The sequence below is a fragment of the Equus caballus genome, chromosome 16 (assembly GCF_041296265.1).
Source record: "Equus caballus isolate H_3958 breed thoroughbred chromosome 16, TB-T2T, whole genome shotgun sequence".
NCBI lineage: Eukaryota > Metazoa > Chordata > Mammalia > Perissodactyla > Equidae > Equus > Equus caballus.
This window is the reverse complement of record NC_091699.1, coordinates 88,094,789-88,111,371: the sequence shown is the minus strand read 5'-3', so window position 1 is coordinate 88,111,371 and position 16,583 is coordinate 88,094,789. Positions and strand designations below refer to the sequence as shown.

The following is a 16,583-nucleotide window of genomic DNA, read 5'->3' as shown; positions in this document are numbered from 1 at the left end:
CTGAATTCTTGCATTTAACTCCTTGCAAGCCCTTTTAAAAACGTCACTTTGTGGTTTTTATCTTAGTTCTCCCATTAAACATTTGGGGCTGGGTACAAGTATGATGGATTTAGTTCTCATGTAACAGTTCCTCTACACAGCAGGGCTTGTAGAATTAATATATGAATAAATATCCAAAAAAATGTAATTGTTAACTAACATTTTACAGCAAGTCTTATTTTTAACACTGTGTGAGCTGGGCCTTAGTTCCCTGACCCATAAATGGGCCGGCCAAATGCTACGTCAGACTCACTCAGCTACGTGCTATTAAAAACCTACCAGACTTGACCCCAATCTACTTAATGAGTCTCTAAGGCCAGGACTTGAGTCTGCAGGTTTAATGTGCTCCCAGAGGATTCTGCAGCTGCTCCAGGGCGGGAACCCCTAGACTACATGACCTCTAAGTTTCCCTCCAGCTCTACCATTCTATGCTTCTTAACAGAAAAATATCCAGCCCCAGGATACTCCAAAGTGCAAAGCACTGAATCGCACTTCACCCACTACAAACGACAACATGCCATTTACGTTATACAGGCCTTGAAATTAAATCTGATAATTATCTAGTACCACCGAATAATTCACTAGGAATAAAGTATGCACTCAGGTGTCAGACATTACATTAACTTTCCAAGTTTTTCTTGTATTATTTTTCAGGTCTGCCATGGTTAACTCCACTAACTTTATATAAAGAGAATGGATCCAAATGGATTCATGTGAAGCCTGGGAGGTGTCAGGTACTCTGCTATGCATCTTACACACGCAGACCCATTTAATCCTCACAACAGACCCAGAACCTGAGACGCACAGAGATAAAGTAAATCAGTAAATCACGGAGCAACATTTTGAACCAAGCTCTGTGGTTCTGTCTTGTCATTTCTGTCTAATCACCCAACTACCAGTGTTAAAGGTTAATTCATTTGAAACACGTGCACAAACCAGAAGAATTTTTAAAATCTGTAGATTATTAAAGCCTGCCCACAGAAGTACTGTACAATAAAAGTTAATCATATTACTCTGTACTATACAAAACACTGAGAGGCCAGTTAGCACAGTGGTTAAGGCCATTAGCTGGGGAGCCAAACCACCTGAGTTGGAATTTCCGCTCTGCTACTTACCAGCTGTGTGACCGTGTGCAAGTTATTTAATGTCTTTATGCCTCAGTTTCCTCCTCTGCAAAATGGAAATAAAAGTCTGCCTCTTAGAACGGTTGTGAGGATTAAATGAGGTAATAAATGTACATAAAGATCTTTGAACAATAGCTGGCACACAGAAAGGATTCAAATGTCCACTGTTGTTATTACTATTACCACCATTATTTATAGATTCGATCGTCACGTTTGTTTTTGTTAAAATACGTAACATCACTGATTTATGCCCAACCACGACTCTGACATCTGCTGAGGTGGGTCAGCTGGCATCCTTCACAAAAGGAGGAAAGCTAACTTCAAAGATTAGGTGGGCCTCTGGAGTCAGACAGACTCAGTTCAACCCTTGTATCTACCACTGACTAGTTCTGTGAACTACTTAGCCTCTCTAAGCCTTAGATGATTCCCCGTTTGTAAAATGGGAATAAAAACATAACACAGGTTGTAATGAGGATTAAAGTGGGAAACACTTAGCACGGTGCCTGGCCCACACAAAATGCTCAACAAATGTTAGTTGCTGTTATTATTTTGAATAAGCAGCTAATGCAACAGATAAGATACAGCCCTATTTCTCCACCAGCTTTTTTCTTTTCTCACACCAATCAGCACTTGTCTCTACCCAACCTCATTCTAACCAGTTTTCCAATTCAATTAAACAAACATTCATTAAGTAACTACTATGGTAAGGCCGTGAGTAAGGTGCAGATGAGAAAAGGAAGATATATTCCCCATGCTCAGGGACTTTTAGATTCAGTAGAAACAACATAATTTACAATTTGAGACAAACTAAATTTGTCTTATAATTAAGACAAGCTACAGAGGCCCAAAGGATTAATTCTATTGGATGAGGATAGTCTTTCACACAGGAGTAGGGGAGTAGGAATAGATTTTCCAGTGGAAGGGACACTAAAGCTGGCATGTTCCCTCTCCCTCAACCCAACCTCCTTTCTACTCATCTTTCAAGGCTTGATTCCAGAGTCCTCTCTTCTGAGAAGTCTTCCGTGATGCCTTCGACTGAAGTGAGCGCCCTTCCTCTGAGCTCTTTATTGAAGCATCTACCTCTCTAAATGTTGTCATTAGCTTGTTTTGTAACCCTCAGTGAACTATGAGCTCTTTAAAAAGAGACTGCAGTGTATTGATGCATTCCCAGTGTCTAACCTACCAGGCACTCAATAAATGTCTGTTGAATGAACAAGTAAAGTTTCAACAAGCAGAGGATATGGCTGGGACATTCTAAACAGAGCAATAACATTAACAATGACACGGAAGTGGAAAAGCACAGGACGTGTGTGAGAGTAGTGACTGGTCTCGTGCCCAATGGAGAAGAAGGGTTTCAGAAACAGACAAGGAGATGAGTATAGCGAGCAATGGCTAGAAAACGAGTAGGGTCAGATTGTAGAAGGCCACCTTCCAAAGTTTACCATCAACATAAGTCACAAATTTAATAAATACAATCATAAAAATGTCAAGTAAGGATAAGGGATGCAATCACTGATGAATATGGGATCATTTTCTGTGTTCTCCTATAGGGTAAGCCTATGACCTTGATTTGTCTGGTACAGTCCCAGTTTATACTTGCTGTCCCAACTTCATAGCCTCCTTTTCATTCCCCAAAACGTCTCCATTTGGATGGTAAAATATGGTCACTCTAACCAAGGGAGCGATCTGTACCTCTACTACAGGTAATATAACCAGTTAAAACAAAAGTCTGTCAGCTTCTAAATCTGCAAAGATGTGGAAGGAAAAATTGTTAATAGATAGAGACAAATTTAACAAACAAGCACAGTAATGACATAAAAACATTACTTGACATAGCAGGTTATGTAAAAAACAGGAAAAAAGTTGCAGTTTGCTAATGTAGTTAACTTAGGGTCAATTTTCTTTTTGCACTTCCTTTAGTTTTATATTCATAACTGGATCACTATTTACTTAAGATGAACAAAATGAAAAAAATGTATCATAAATTTTCTGCATAAAATTATTCTAGAATACTTTGGCACCAGTGTGCAATACAAATCTGTCATGTTAATAAGACTACACTGGAAAACAAATGTCTTTATTGAAAAAACTTAAGTAAAAGCCTGAAAATACGACTCTACAGATTCCTATTCAATCTCTACTTTTCACCCTTTTCCTGACTAACCAGGCCTTGATTTCTTGGGGGGTAATATGCTCAATTAAAAGTACTCATCTCCTCTGACTTTCTTGTAGCTATAAATAGGCATGTGACCAAATTCTGCCATTGAGTCATAAGTGGAGGTATCTAGCAGGCCTCTAGGGAAAATGACTGTTCTCTTGATAAAAAAGAGAAAGAAGCTGGCCCATGCTTTCCGCCTTTCGCCCTCTGCCTTTCCCCCTCTTCCTGCTGAACGTAGACTTGACGTAATGGCTTGGAGCAGGGAGCTTGCAACCATGAGAAGCAATCACGCTCTAAGGAGGGCAGACGACCTTCTGTCTGAGATTTGCTCTATAACACCATATTAATTCTATGGTACTTTCAAATCCTTCAGTTCTGAGACTAGCCTATACCAGACCATCACACACAGATGACCAATGGTTGCATGGGATGAGGGTGAGGGAATACTAAATGCAAAAAGGCACCAAGAGACTTTTTGGGGTGATGCAAACGTCCTATATCTTGATTATGGTGGTGATTAACCAGGTTTACATATTTGCAAAACTCAAACTCTACAGTTAAGACGGGTGCATTTTATTGTATGCAAATTACATCTTAATAAAGATAATTTAAAAAATCATTTATTGGATTAGATAATAATTAAACATATATTATGATTAACCTGCAGACCTTTTAAAAATAGGAACACAATAAATACTTGCTGGCTTGACTTAAATTATTTGTTAGTTCTATGGCTATTAGAACATTATAAATTATCCTGCTGGAGGAGAAAAACATGCACAACAGCTGAAATGACCAACACCCACTTATGCCATATTTGTATACACATCTATAGTTCTTTTGGGAAGAGATTAAATCAGGAAGACATGACTCAACAGTTCTAAGAAAAACAAACAGATGATTCACTAAGAAAATATAACTTCCTCCTTTTTAACTCTTTGAAAAAAATCTAAGAAATTTCTAGTAGGAACTGAGTGACATTTTCAGTTTTTAACTAAAAAAAATCAATATGCACATAAAAATACTATTGACTCTTAATTAAAACATTTACAGAAGATACTAGTAGCAAAATTAAATCAAAATAACAGATAGTCTAAACCAGTGTTTCACATACTATGTTTTGGAGAAAAACAGAGACCTGAGCATATTTCATGAAAAACGGGTATGCTGATAAATGCATTTCGGTAATGATAGTTTGAACAAAGTTAAACAAGTTTCCTTAATTCTTTCTCACAGGCTTTAATGTGATAATGTGCATTGTGAATTCCCAAAACAGGTATAAGGAGTGCAGTGTGTCCCAAACTTATTTCAGTCAGAGCACCTCACAGGACTTGCTTAAGGGAGTCACATCTTAGGAAATACTGTTGTGGATGAAAGGACAAGCCAAATCAAATCAGCTTTCTCCTACAGATTTTATTTTCCTCTCTCTGTTTGGAGAAGGTAATTATGCCTTTTATTTAAAATATCTCCTTTAAAAATATAAAAGAGAATCTAAATTGTTAGTAAATTTTGACTTATCAAGGAAAAATGAATATTGCTCAGATTTTCAGACTTATAAGTTAACTTAGACTATTATGCAGTGCTAGTCACCTAGCAGAGTTGATCTCACCTTCTAAAAACAGTCAACTACTAAAATCTGTGGGTTAAGTTCAACCGATTATGAGTCCTTTCTTCAGTGTAAAGAGACTTACAAACGAGTCCTGGACTCTCATGCATAATGACCATACTACTTTGAACAAATCACACACATCTCAAAAGCTCAATTTCTTTAACTATAAAGTACTATAAAGCATCAAGCTGAGCTACGTGAACGCTATGAAATTTTTTAGCTCTAAACAGGCTATTTTCCAACATATTACATTTAGTATTTATTAAACAAAGTAAGAGTATTTTTTAAACTATAGCTTACACATTTTCAAAATCATCATGAAGTATGAATTCTGTTTGCACAACACTTCTTTATATTTATCACTTAAAACTTTAAATGTGAGGTTCATTTTGGTAAAAAGCAAACCTTTATGTCCTTCTTGTCTGAAGCATACTGTATTTTAAACACATCTATGTCTATGAACAGAGAGGAGAGGGACAATGGACCACAGCTTAATAAAGTCTGAATACTTGAAAGCCAAGGATTATCGTTCAGCCAGAAGCAAAGCAGATGCACATGCTATGTCCTTTCAATTGTTAATTATTTTCAAAAGCAAGGCTTAGCTTTAACATCATAAGGGAAGAATGTTCCAGTGGACAAGTAGAAAGATGTAATAATCATGACATCTAACAACTATTCTTTAAGAAGTTTTAATGATTTACCTGTAATGGACCCAAGATAGAGCTTGTTGTATACATAAAAAAGAGACGAAGGTAACTCAGAACATTTGCAAATGCAAAAAGCCCTTCTGCCACCAGTGTAGGATGGAATGCGTCCCAGTCCTTCCGATCAGCAAAATCATGAAACTAAGGTTAGGAAGAAAAAGCCAAAGGTAAATAGCTCTCTCACTTCAGGAAAATAAAAACAAATATTCTGAGCGTTGAAAAAAAACTATTTTAATTATGTCTCCTTGTAGGAGTAATCTTCATTTACATTTTATAAAGTTCTCCTCTTTTAATAGTAATAACATCATTTTAACTAAATAAAAGATTTCTATGTATGTGAGGCCATACCACTTACTCTTTATAAAGAGGTTTTCTCAAAAATTCTTAGATTTTAAAAAAGTAAACAATTTTGAAAAGATTGTCATTAAACTTTTTATGAATGAAATGTTTGCTAGTTTTTCTTAAATTCCACAACACAAACTTTAATTATGCTTGCTGTTAATTAATTAGCTATCATATTAAATTAACAGCCCTTTACTCAGGATTCTACAATGAACCACAGAAGTCCTTCTCCCTTCTAAATAGCAAGAAAAAAAGTGTACATTATTATACCCAGACATAGAGTGGCTACATGTTCCAATTGCCTGGCATAGGCCCAGATTATACACCAGTTTTCCTGGCATACTTATTAATAGTGCCCCCTTTCACTCTCAAAGTGTCCTAGTTCACATAATAAATTATATGGGCACTCCATTTCCCGAACCAAAGAGACCAGTCTAAAAACCAATGACCCTCAACCTCTTTATTGAACCATATTTCTATGTATGACCAATTTTTATTTTCTCAGCCATTTCACAACTCTGGTCATTAAACATACCTAACAAACATGTTCCCTACTACTGATCAATTAAAAGAATAGAGTTTTTTAAATAAAGTAAAATGATGTTTGCTTTTTCTATAGTCTATAAATTAGTCAAAAACCAGAAAATATTCTATCTTTTAGTTCCTTGAATGTGACACCTCAGAAGAATTTTAAACTCAGGGTTTAAATAAAGATAGTTAACAAAATCTATTACCTTTTCTGGGCTTGGGGGAGCTTAAATCTTTCTAAAAGTAAAATTACAAGACGTCTACTAGGTTATATTTTTGTCAAATTCTAAATTTAAAAATATAGGTATCAGAAACTTAGTACATTTACATCACTTTTTAAGCTGCGGAACATAATCATCACGATTTGGAATGTGTAAAATACTATATAGTGAATTCCATTCAGATGAACTTTTTTTCTGGCAGATATAAAGATGTCTAACACTAATCAATTTCAGGAACTTTGTGCTCTCACTTTCAGTATAGACGGTTAATGAGGTGAATGAGCCTAACTCAGGAATAAGGGATTGGCACTTGGTAGAAAGAAAATGCCTAGACAGACCTGGATTTAAATCCAGTCTTGGTTTCTTACTGTGTGGTCTTGGACAAGTTACTTAATATCTCTGAGCTTCGTTTTCCTTATTTGCAAAATGGGGATAAGGACATCTGTCTCATAGAGTCCCTGTGAGGATAAAATGAGATAAAGTATAGCAAGTATCAACCATGGTGCCTGGCATACAACAGGTAACCAACATTTAAAGGTAATTAACATCCTTCAAACAATGTGCATTATTTCCTTGCACAGGGATAGGCTTACAATGGAAATACATGAGCCACAGACTTGGGCCAAAGTAACTCTGAGTTACAGAGCTAAATACCTCAGGTTTTTCTTAAGTAAATTTCATTTGTGCCTCCAATTGACATAGTTAATAGTCACCTTGTTGTGAGCAACCACTTTGAGGGCAAAGGTTGCCAAATAAAGTGAATTCATGACAAAACTGAGTTGATTACGAGATTCTTCTAAAAAGTCTTCCAACCCTTCATACCAGAGTCTTTTAATGTCTGACCAAATCATCCCTAAAAAAAGGAAAAAAAAATCAGATAATGCTCGCTTAATTCAATAATAAACTAAAAAATACTTTAAGACTCAAAGTATTAACTAAATAACAATTGCGTCAGCTAGAGCCCCATTCAGAAGAGAAAAAGAACTTTTTAGTAACAAGTTTTCAAAATTTAAAAGAAAGTAACCTTAAGTTTCATGTGACAATGTCTTTCCCTGAGAGGGATTTTAATAAGTAATGTGAAACAAGCATAAGAAAACAAATAAATTGATGTGAAACACACACCACCCCCCAAAAGGCTCAGTTCCTCATTGTTTTCTTTATCTACACGCACTCCTATAGTGACCTCATCTAGTCTAATGGCTTTAAACACCATCTATGTGGCAGACTTTCAAATCTCTCTCTCTAAACTCAATCGGTATTTATATAATAATATCTCCAAACCTCTTTTCTGAACTCAACTTGTGTAGGTTCTTGGCTACTCTACATAGCCAGGTGGACGTCCTGTCACGTCCAAACTGAACTCCTGGTCTCTGTCCCCAAATTCATGTACCTGAAGACTTCTTCCCCATCTCAGTTCACGGCAACTCCATCCTTCTAGTTGCTCAATCCAAATGTCCTTCAATCATCCTTGACTCATATTTCTTTTAAATGACACATTCAATGCAATAGCAAATTCTGTTGGCTCTACTTTCAAAATGTCTTTAGGAGTTAGCCCTTCTGCCCACTTCAACTTCAAGCCACCAGCCTCTTTTGCCTGGATTACTGAAATAGCCTACTTGATCTCCCTTAAATCTATTCTCAACACAGCAACCAGATGAATCCTGTTAAAATGCAAGTGTTACTTCTCTCCTCAAAACCCTGTAGCAACTCCCAGAGGAGACAGGATTAACTCCAGGACAGAAGTCTTTCTCCACGGAAACATAACCTCATGTTATCACCTATTAAAGTGGTTTCCTTGGAAACATACTATGTTAAGAAAAATATGGAAGGTCGGCTGTGTTCAACATATTATAAAAACAACCACTGACTGGGAAACTGCATCTGGACTGGGAGGGTTATGAGTAGACTCACAGACCCTGAAGGTATACACAGCAAGGACCATATGAAAACAAGTCGAGAAACACAGGCCTCAGCTTCTCTGTGTGAGGTCCCTCTTAACAGACTTCTCTAGCTGGGGTTGCCCACACCCCTCCATACGGCCATATGGCCTCATCCCATACAACTGAGTGTGCCCACTATGGGGCTGTACTTTCTGTCTTGTACCTTACAAAGCTAAGTACACCTGGTGCCAGGTTTCAGCCTATTGTGTCCTGTGAGTGTGAATGCCAATGAGAACCCAAGATCACTGCTGCTGATGGCACACAGTGGGCACTGCCCCTTCCCTTTTATCTCATTTCACTCAAGAGTCAAAACCAAATTCCTTACAATGGCCTATATGGCCCTATATAACCTCTCCTCTCCGACCTCATCTCCTATAAATCTTTTCTTCCACCCCTCTAGTCCACTGGCCTCCTTGCTTCCTTGCTCTTGTCTGAACACACAGTCTCCTGCCTTAGGGCTTTACATTGGCTCTTCCCTCTGGCTGGAAGCTCCTTACCCAGGCATCCACTTGGCTAACTCCATCACTTCTTCACCACCTACTCCGATCATCCTATTTAAAAATGCACACCCCATGGCTCCCATGCCCAATCCCCTAACTCTGCTTCTTTTTTCCCCTTATTACCACTTTTAAACAGTGGATATAGTTTACTTATTACGTCTGTTACTAACTGACTATCTTCCCCCCAGTCTGAGTAAGCTCTTCAAGTGTAAGAATCTTTGTTTTACTAACCAGTGTCCTAAATGTCCCAAATAATGACCCATACATAGTGGGTGCTCAAAAATTTGCTAAATGAATAAATCTACACAAATAAAAACTAAACAAAAAAACCCCTGCCCTTTTTTTGACAAGAAGTTCCTCCATAGTTATATATTCCTAGGAGTACTAGAGAACAGTAATACAACCCAGGATAGTTTTATGATACATTCCTTTACTAAGACATTTTTAAAGAGAATATAAAGTGACAAAAGAATAGTGTGTTGCAACATAACATATGGGTGGGGATCAAGTTAAGCCAATCAGAGTCATTTTCTGGCTCACCAGTAGGCAGAATAATTCCCCTGGGAAACACATGAAGCATTCTTCAAAAACTCTGTTCATAACATCTTAATTATACAGTACCAATATTTTATATAGAAAAAACACTTCAAAATATTTTCAGATCTGACAGAGAAAACACTTAAAAAATTCCACTTGGAGAAAAAGGATCCCTTATACACTGCTGGTGTGAATGCAAACTGGTGCAGCCACTATGGAAAACAGTATGGAGATTTCTCAGAAAATTAAAAATAGAAATACCATATGACCCAGCCATCCCACTACTGGGTATCTATCCAAAGAACTTGAAATCAGCAATTCCAAAAGTCCCATGCACCCCTATGTTCATTGCAGCATTATTTACAATAGCCAAGACGTGGAAGCAACCTAAATGCCCATCAGCTGATGACTGGATGAAGAAGATATATATATATATACGATGGAATACTACTCAGCCATAAAAAAGGATAAAATCGTCCCATTCACAACAACATGGATGGACCTTGAGGCTATTATGTTAAGTAAAATAAGCCAGATAGAGAAAGATGAACTCTGTATGACTCCACTCACATGTGGAAGTTAAACACGTAGACAAAGAGAACAGATTAGTGGCTACCGGGGAAAGGGGGGGCTGGGGGGAGACAAAGGGTGAAGTGGTGCACTTACAACACGACTGACAAACAATAATGTACAACTGAAATTACACAAGGTTGTAAACTATCATAACATCAATAAAAAATTTTTTTTTAAATTCCATTTGGATAAGCTTCTATTTAAAATGAATAGATAAAAACCATCTGAGGGGCTGGCCCTGTGGCCGGGTGGTTAAGTTCGCACACTCTGCTTTGGTAGCCCAGGGTTTTGCCAGTTCAGATCCGGGGCACGGACATGGCACTGCTCATTAGGCCACGTTGAGGCGGCATCCCACATACCAAAACTAGAAGGACCCACAACTAAAATATAAAACTATGCACTTGAGGGATTTGGGGAGAAAAAGTAGAAAAAAAAAAGAAAAGAAAAGATTGGTAACAGTAGTTAGCTGAGGTGCCATTCCTTTGGGGGAAAAAAAAATCTGAAAATGTTAAACCAAATAGTCTAGCAGGTAACATTTTATTCCCTCAATTTTATTAACTCAATGCTGTAACAGGAAAAACACTAAACCAAGAAAGATGCTTACAGAAATAAGTGTTTTATTTCTGTAAAATGCAACATTATACTAAAGGGAACTCCTGACAACAATTACATCATGAACTGGAGAAGACTTTTGATGAAAATAGGCAGACATATGAAAGAATAGTGAGTATCACTGGCAGGTAACTTCCCACCTCCTGAACAACACCCCACACCAAAATGAAACTAATACATTTGACATATTTCATATTTCTGAATTGGACTGAAAGAACACAATAATTTTAAACTATTTTTGTCCTTTTTGTGTTTGTTTTTTAGAATTAGTAACTAACGTTAGTAACCTGTAATCCCATCATTTTGGGATTCCTCAAGGCTTGCTCCTAGGTCCTCTCTTTTCATTTTATGCCTTCTCAACTGTCTCATTCATACCATAGTCTCATATACAACCTACATGCAGACTATTTGCACATTGCTAACTCAAGCTTAGACTTCCTCTTGAGCTCCAGACTGTGATATCCAACTGTCTGACTGACATCTCTTTTGGATATCTCGAAGGCTTTTCAATTTCAACATATCCAAAATCACACTCAGGATCTACCCTCTCATAAATTCCCAAACCTAGTGCTCTTCCCAAATACCTCTGTTCCTAATAATCTCCCTCTCCCTCACCTCCCATATACTATGTATTTCCATGTGCTATTGGCTTTACTTTGTAAATCTCTCTCAAATCTGCTCCCTTGTCTCTTTTTTTATCACAATCACCCTAAGTCCAAGGTACCATCAGCTTTCATCTGGATTCCCGCACCAGCCCCCTTTTGGTCTCCTTCCATCTACTCTTGCCACAGCCCAATCCTCCCAACACATTCTCCACCTGCAGCCAGAATGATCTTTTCAAAAGGCAAATCACATCACGTCACTCACCTACTTAAAAACTTCAAGGTTTTCCATTGTTCTTAGTATAAAGTCAAAATTACTTAACATGGCCTTCAAGGTTGTCCACAGTCTGGTGCAACACCCATTTCTACAGCTTTATCTTGAATTCCACATCCCTTGTTCTTGCTCCAGACTTTACTCAATCCCGTATTTGCACCATGCTCCCTCTTGCCATAGGGCCTCTGAACGTAACTTTCATATCAGCCTAGAATACTTTTCTCTCCAATTCTCCTAGTTGACTCCTATTTATCCTTTAGATCTTAGCTCACTTATCACTTCCTCAAGATAGCCTTTCCAACCCCTCTGACTAGGTAAAATGCCCGTATAATATGCTTGCTCTCCTATGACCTTTACTTAATATCTCCATGCCTTTACGTAGTAGCACTTAACTCATTTGCGATTTTTTATTTATCTGTGTGATTCTCAAGTTAATGGGTTTTTTGTCTTAATTAGACTATAAGCTCCATTGGTCCCATTGGACCACATCTGTTTCCGCCTGTACTTGGACAAAGTTGGTGTACAACATTTTAAAAAACACATGTTTTTCTTTTTCTTCATGAGGAAGATTCACTCTGAACTAACACCTGTTGCCAATCTTCCTCTTTTTTTGCTTGAGGAAGATTAGCCCTGAGCTAACATCTGTGCCAATCTTCCTCTATTTTGTATGTGGGACACCTCCACAGCATGGCTAATGAGTGGTTTAGGTCCATGCCTGGGATCTGAACCTACAAACCCAGGCTGCCGAAGCAGAGCACGCTGTACTTAACCACTACGCTACAGGGCCAGACCCAAAAACATTTTACAGTAGCTGTTCTATTACCTTCTAACGGCAAAAAGTTAAGTAAAAGGATACTATTAATATTCTGTGCATTCATCAACACATCGTTTCCTTTTTCCTTACCTTGCTTTTTATACTTTAACTCTACTTTTTTCTAGAGGGCTAAGGAAAAGAAACAGGAAACAAATGCACAAAAGTCTATCATTGTGAGCCAAAACTTGTATTCATTTCTTGAAATAAGAAGGAGTGCCTTAGAGAAGCAGGCAAACTAGTCCTACACGCTCAGTTAGAATAGGGTCAGATCTATATGTTTAAGGAAGCCCAGAGGGCTCTATTTACATAACAGGCTTAGAAGACCTCTTGGCAAGGTCTATTCAGATCTAACTGTTTCAGATCTAACTGTGCTGAGAAAAGTAAAACACCCAGGAATTTTACCGGCTTAATTCACATTGCACTCTTCTACTGCGGCAGAATACGGTTAGAAAATTAGTCATATTGTGTGTGCGTGCGTGCGCGTGCATGTGTGTATACATTGAAATGTAAATGATATTGAAAAGAGGGCTATCATGCTTAAAAAGGAGTAGCCATAGTTTTACCATTATTATGAAAATCAGTGACAGCAGCAATATTTATGATATTCAAAGAGTGGTATGACTTTTTGAGTTGAGTGAATTTTTACTCACTGCTGAGAAATATAAACTTTAATTTGACATTGAATATAACAATTCTTATACGGAATTGGGTAAACTCTTATTTACAAAATGAAGAACATATTCTTTCTTTCTTACTACTATTTAAACAACAGGTTATAGATAAATGATACATAATCTTCTTCCTTTATGACTAAGATATATAACCATCTTTCAAAAGTAGTTACTAAATAGAGGGAAGAAGTGTTTCTTAGAGATTCCTTTCAGCCTAACTTTTTTTCCCTATTCAAAAAACAATATAAATAAATCCCACATTGGAAAGATCCACAACATGCAATTTGGAACTATATATGATAAAGCATAAATTATTTCCTAAACTATTGAATTTTACAGGACAGAAGAAATACAGAAAACAGGAAAATGTTAACAAGAAGAAATTATTTAATCCTCTTTAACCTAAAGATCAGACGTGTATTATTTTTACTTTATCTACCTAATTTTAAACATTAATGTATCATAGATCGAATACTGCTAAAAGTAATAAAACTGTGACTGAAGTCAAGTTACTTGAAATTAAGTGATTTCCAAGTAAAAATAAAAATCCCAAAATATGAAAATTATTTTTATAGCTGAAAGAGAACTAAAAGTGAAAACTGTATAATAACTCTTCTCAAATTATTTAATAATTGAATCAATCAAGAACATAGTAATCAATCAGTGCTGTATACCATAGAAAGGACTAAATTTCAATATCCTTTTATCTATAGCAAATAGTAGGACAGGTGGGAAATGCTGAGGTTAAAAACAAGGTTGAAGATCCAGAGGGATATAAAAAAGACGTCATTAAAAGACCATAAATATACAATGTGATTGTAACTCAACTCCTCCCCACCCCCAGGGCAAAAGCAGTAAAAACTGCAGAAGGTCATTTAAGATATTTATTATATAGCATAAAACTTATAAAAAACAATTTTCAGAAAATAAAATGCCTTACATTTTACAAAACTGCCATTTCTAAAGAGATCTGGCTATCATTATAAAGAACTGATTTATATGATTAAGCTTAATTTAAATGTTCCTATAATAGAAATAAAGTAAGATGTAACTACAAAAGTTCCTAAGTTCTTAAAAGGAAACCTAATGATATAATAAAACAAGACAGTTAGCTTATACAATGCAAATGAGTACAAAATGTATTTACATTTCAAAATACCTAAGCAAAGGTTCATACTCTTATACCAAAAAAAGCATTCATCAGTAAAATTTGTTTTTCTGTTTTAACAATCATGAACAATTTTAGACTGAGAATAAAGAATTTTTTACTTCCATGTAATTAAGTAATAGTAAATAAGAGATGTTTCCTTACCATCAAGTTCATTAGTCTTCAATGATCGTGGAAGTGTTCAAATTCTTGCTGTGTAAACAGTGTAAACTTAGAAATTGAACGCAGATGTTTACAATGCCACCAAGCAAGGTAGAATTAATGGTTTAAAGAAAGGCAGAACCTTCCAAACTAACTGGATACTTACCAATAATCCACAGTATAAGAAGATAGTCTATTCTTTCAAGGGCTGGTCCCATTGTGTTTTTCTTATCCTCATTGTAGACAAGAGAGTACAGGTTCAGTAACAGCAGGAATGTGAAATATGATGCTCCATGAATAATAAATTTCATAAAAGGTGTGTGAATGATTCTGCCAAACTGAGATTTGGGAGCTATCAAATAACAAAGTGACAAAACTGGCCAAAAGATGCCAACTGTCAAAACAGTCATTATCTTCTTACAAGTGGGCTTCCGTCGGTAACCTGACATCTGTCCAAACCAAACAGTGTTCAGGAACTGCTGGCAGTTAGACTGGGAGACAAACTGAAAAGGACACACACACACAAAAGTAAAATAAAATCTATAAATACGAACTGATCATACCATTATTTAACTGGTATTCCAAGTTTCAATAACAGTTTGAAAATCAATTCTATACACTCCGCATAGTTTTCTTTTTTCCTTAAATGTACTAAAATAAAAGAGTGTAGAGGTTAGGAGCACAGACTCTGGAGCCAGATTATCTAGATTGAAATCCAGGCTCTGCCACTGATGAAATGACCTTGAGCAAGTTTTGAAACCTCTCAAAGCCTCAAATTCCCCATCTGTAAAATGGGGATACTAACAGTATCTACTCATAAACTTGTTATGAAGATTAAATATAAAGCTCTTAAAATAGTGCCTGGCTCATAGCATGTACTATATAAGTATTAACTACTATTACTAGCCTACTTAGTCATTTTGAAACATTTAATTTATAAAGACTCATAATAATGTTTATGAAATTTTAAAGTTAACAGGCACAATCCATAGAAAGAGACTTCAGTCTAGAAAAACTAATGATTTCAATTACAAGAAACCAAGATGTCAAGATAGTGAAGCAAGCAAAGTCTAAACATCAGACATGCTTATGCTCCATGAAAATACTGAAAATTTCTTAACATGTATTAAAGATACTTTTAATCTGCTTAAAATTTAATTCTGTATGAGAAGAAAAGGAAAACTATTCCCAAATAAGGGGAAAATTTTAGCTCAAGTACAGAAATTAATTTACCAAAGTTTACAAAGTTTCTTAGTTTGCAAATTTCAGAAGCAATATTTTCCCAATATAATGCTCATGTAGTGAAGTACAGATGGTTCTTGACTCAACGATGGTTCCACTTATGATTTTTTGATTTTACGATGGTGCCAAAGTGCAATGAATTGAGTAGAAGCCATACTTTGAATTTGGAATTTTGATCTTTCCCCTGGCCAGCGACATGCAGTAAGATCCCTCTCGTGATGCTGGGCAGGGGCAGTGAGCGGCAGCTCCCAGCCAGCCCCGCGATCACCGGGTGAACAACTGACACAAGTACAGCCTTCTGTCTGTCACTTTCAGTACAATGTTCAGTAAATTACAGGAGATACTCAACACTGTATTACAAAACAGGCTCTGTGTGAGATGACACTGCCCAACTGTGGGCTTGTGTAAGTGTTCTGAGAATGTTTAGGGTAGGCTGGGCTGAGCTATGATGTTCAGCAGATTAGATGTATTAAACGCATTTTTGACGAATGATATTTTCAACTTACAATGGGTTTATTGAGACGTAACCCCATCACAAGTTAAGGAAGATCTGTATAATTTAAGGATTCTGATAACTCTGGATACAATAATGTGATCAGGTTTGAAATTACCAAAGTAAAGTACAAGTGATCATAATCTCTAAAATAATATTTGGCAATCTTCTGTTTTAAAATGATTTATCCTGAGATAGAATATACTTTATTCAACAATGTAGTAAAAAAAAAAACTGCACAGGGGCCAGCCCAGTGGCATAGTGGTTAGGTTCACACACTCCACTTTAGTG

At 36.6% G+C, this 16,583-nt stretch overlaps 1 protein-coding gene across 6 annotated transcripts in view; it reads right to left on the bottom strand.

Moving 5' to 3' along the window:
• The window catches only part of TRPC1 (transient receptor potential cation channel subfamily C member 1), a 58,099-nt gene that overhangs the window by 9,663 nt on the left and 31,853 nt on the right, over window positions 1-16,583 (bottom strand). For 5 of the 6 annotated variants that reach the window (XM_005601067.4, XM_023621053.2, XM_023621054.2 and 2 more), the window contains 3 exons: window positions 14,724-15,060; window positions 7,439-7,578; window positions 5,632-5,775 (listed from right to left, as the gene is read on the bottom strand). In XM_005601067.4, coding sequence (XP_005601124.3) covers window positions 5,632-5,775; window positions 7,439-7,578; window positions 14,724-15,060 — 621 coding nt within the window. Of the gene's footprint in view, window positions 1-5,631; window positions 5,776-7,063; window positions 7,184-7,438; window positions 7,579-14,723; window positions 15,061-16,583 lie in introns of those variants that run through there. The other variant, XM_070239109.1, reaches the window with a different exon arrangement.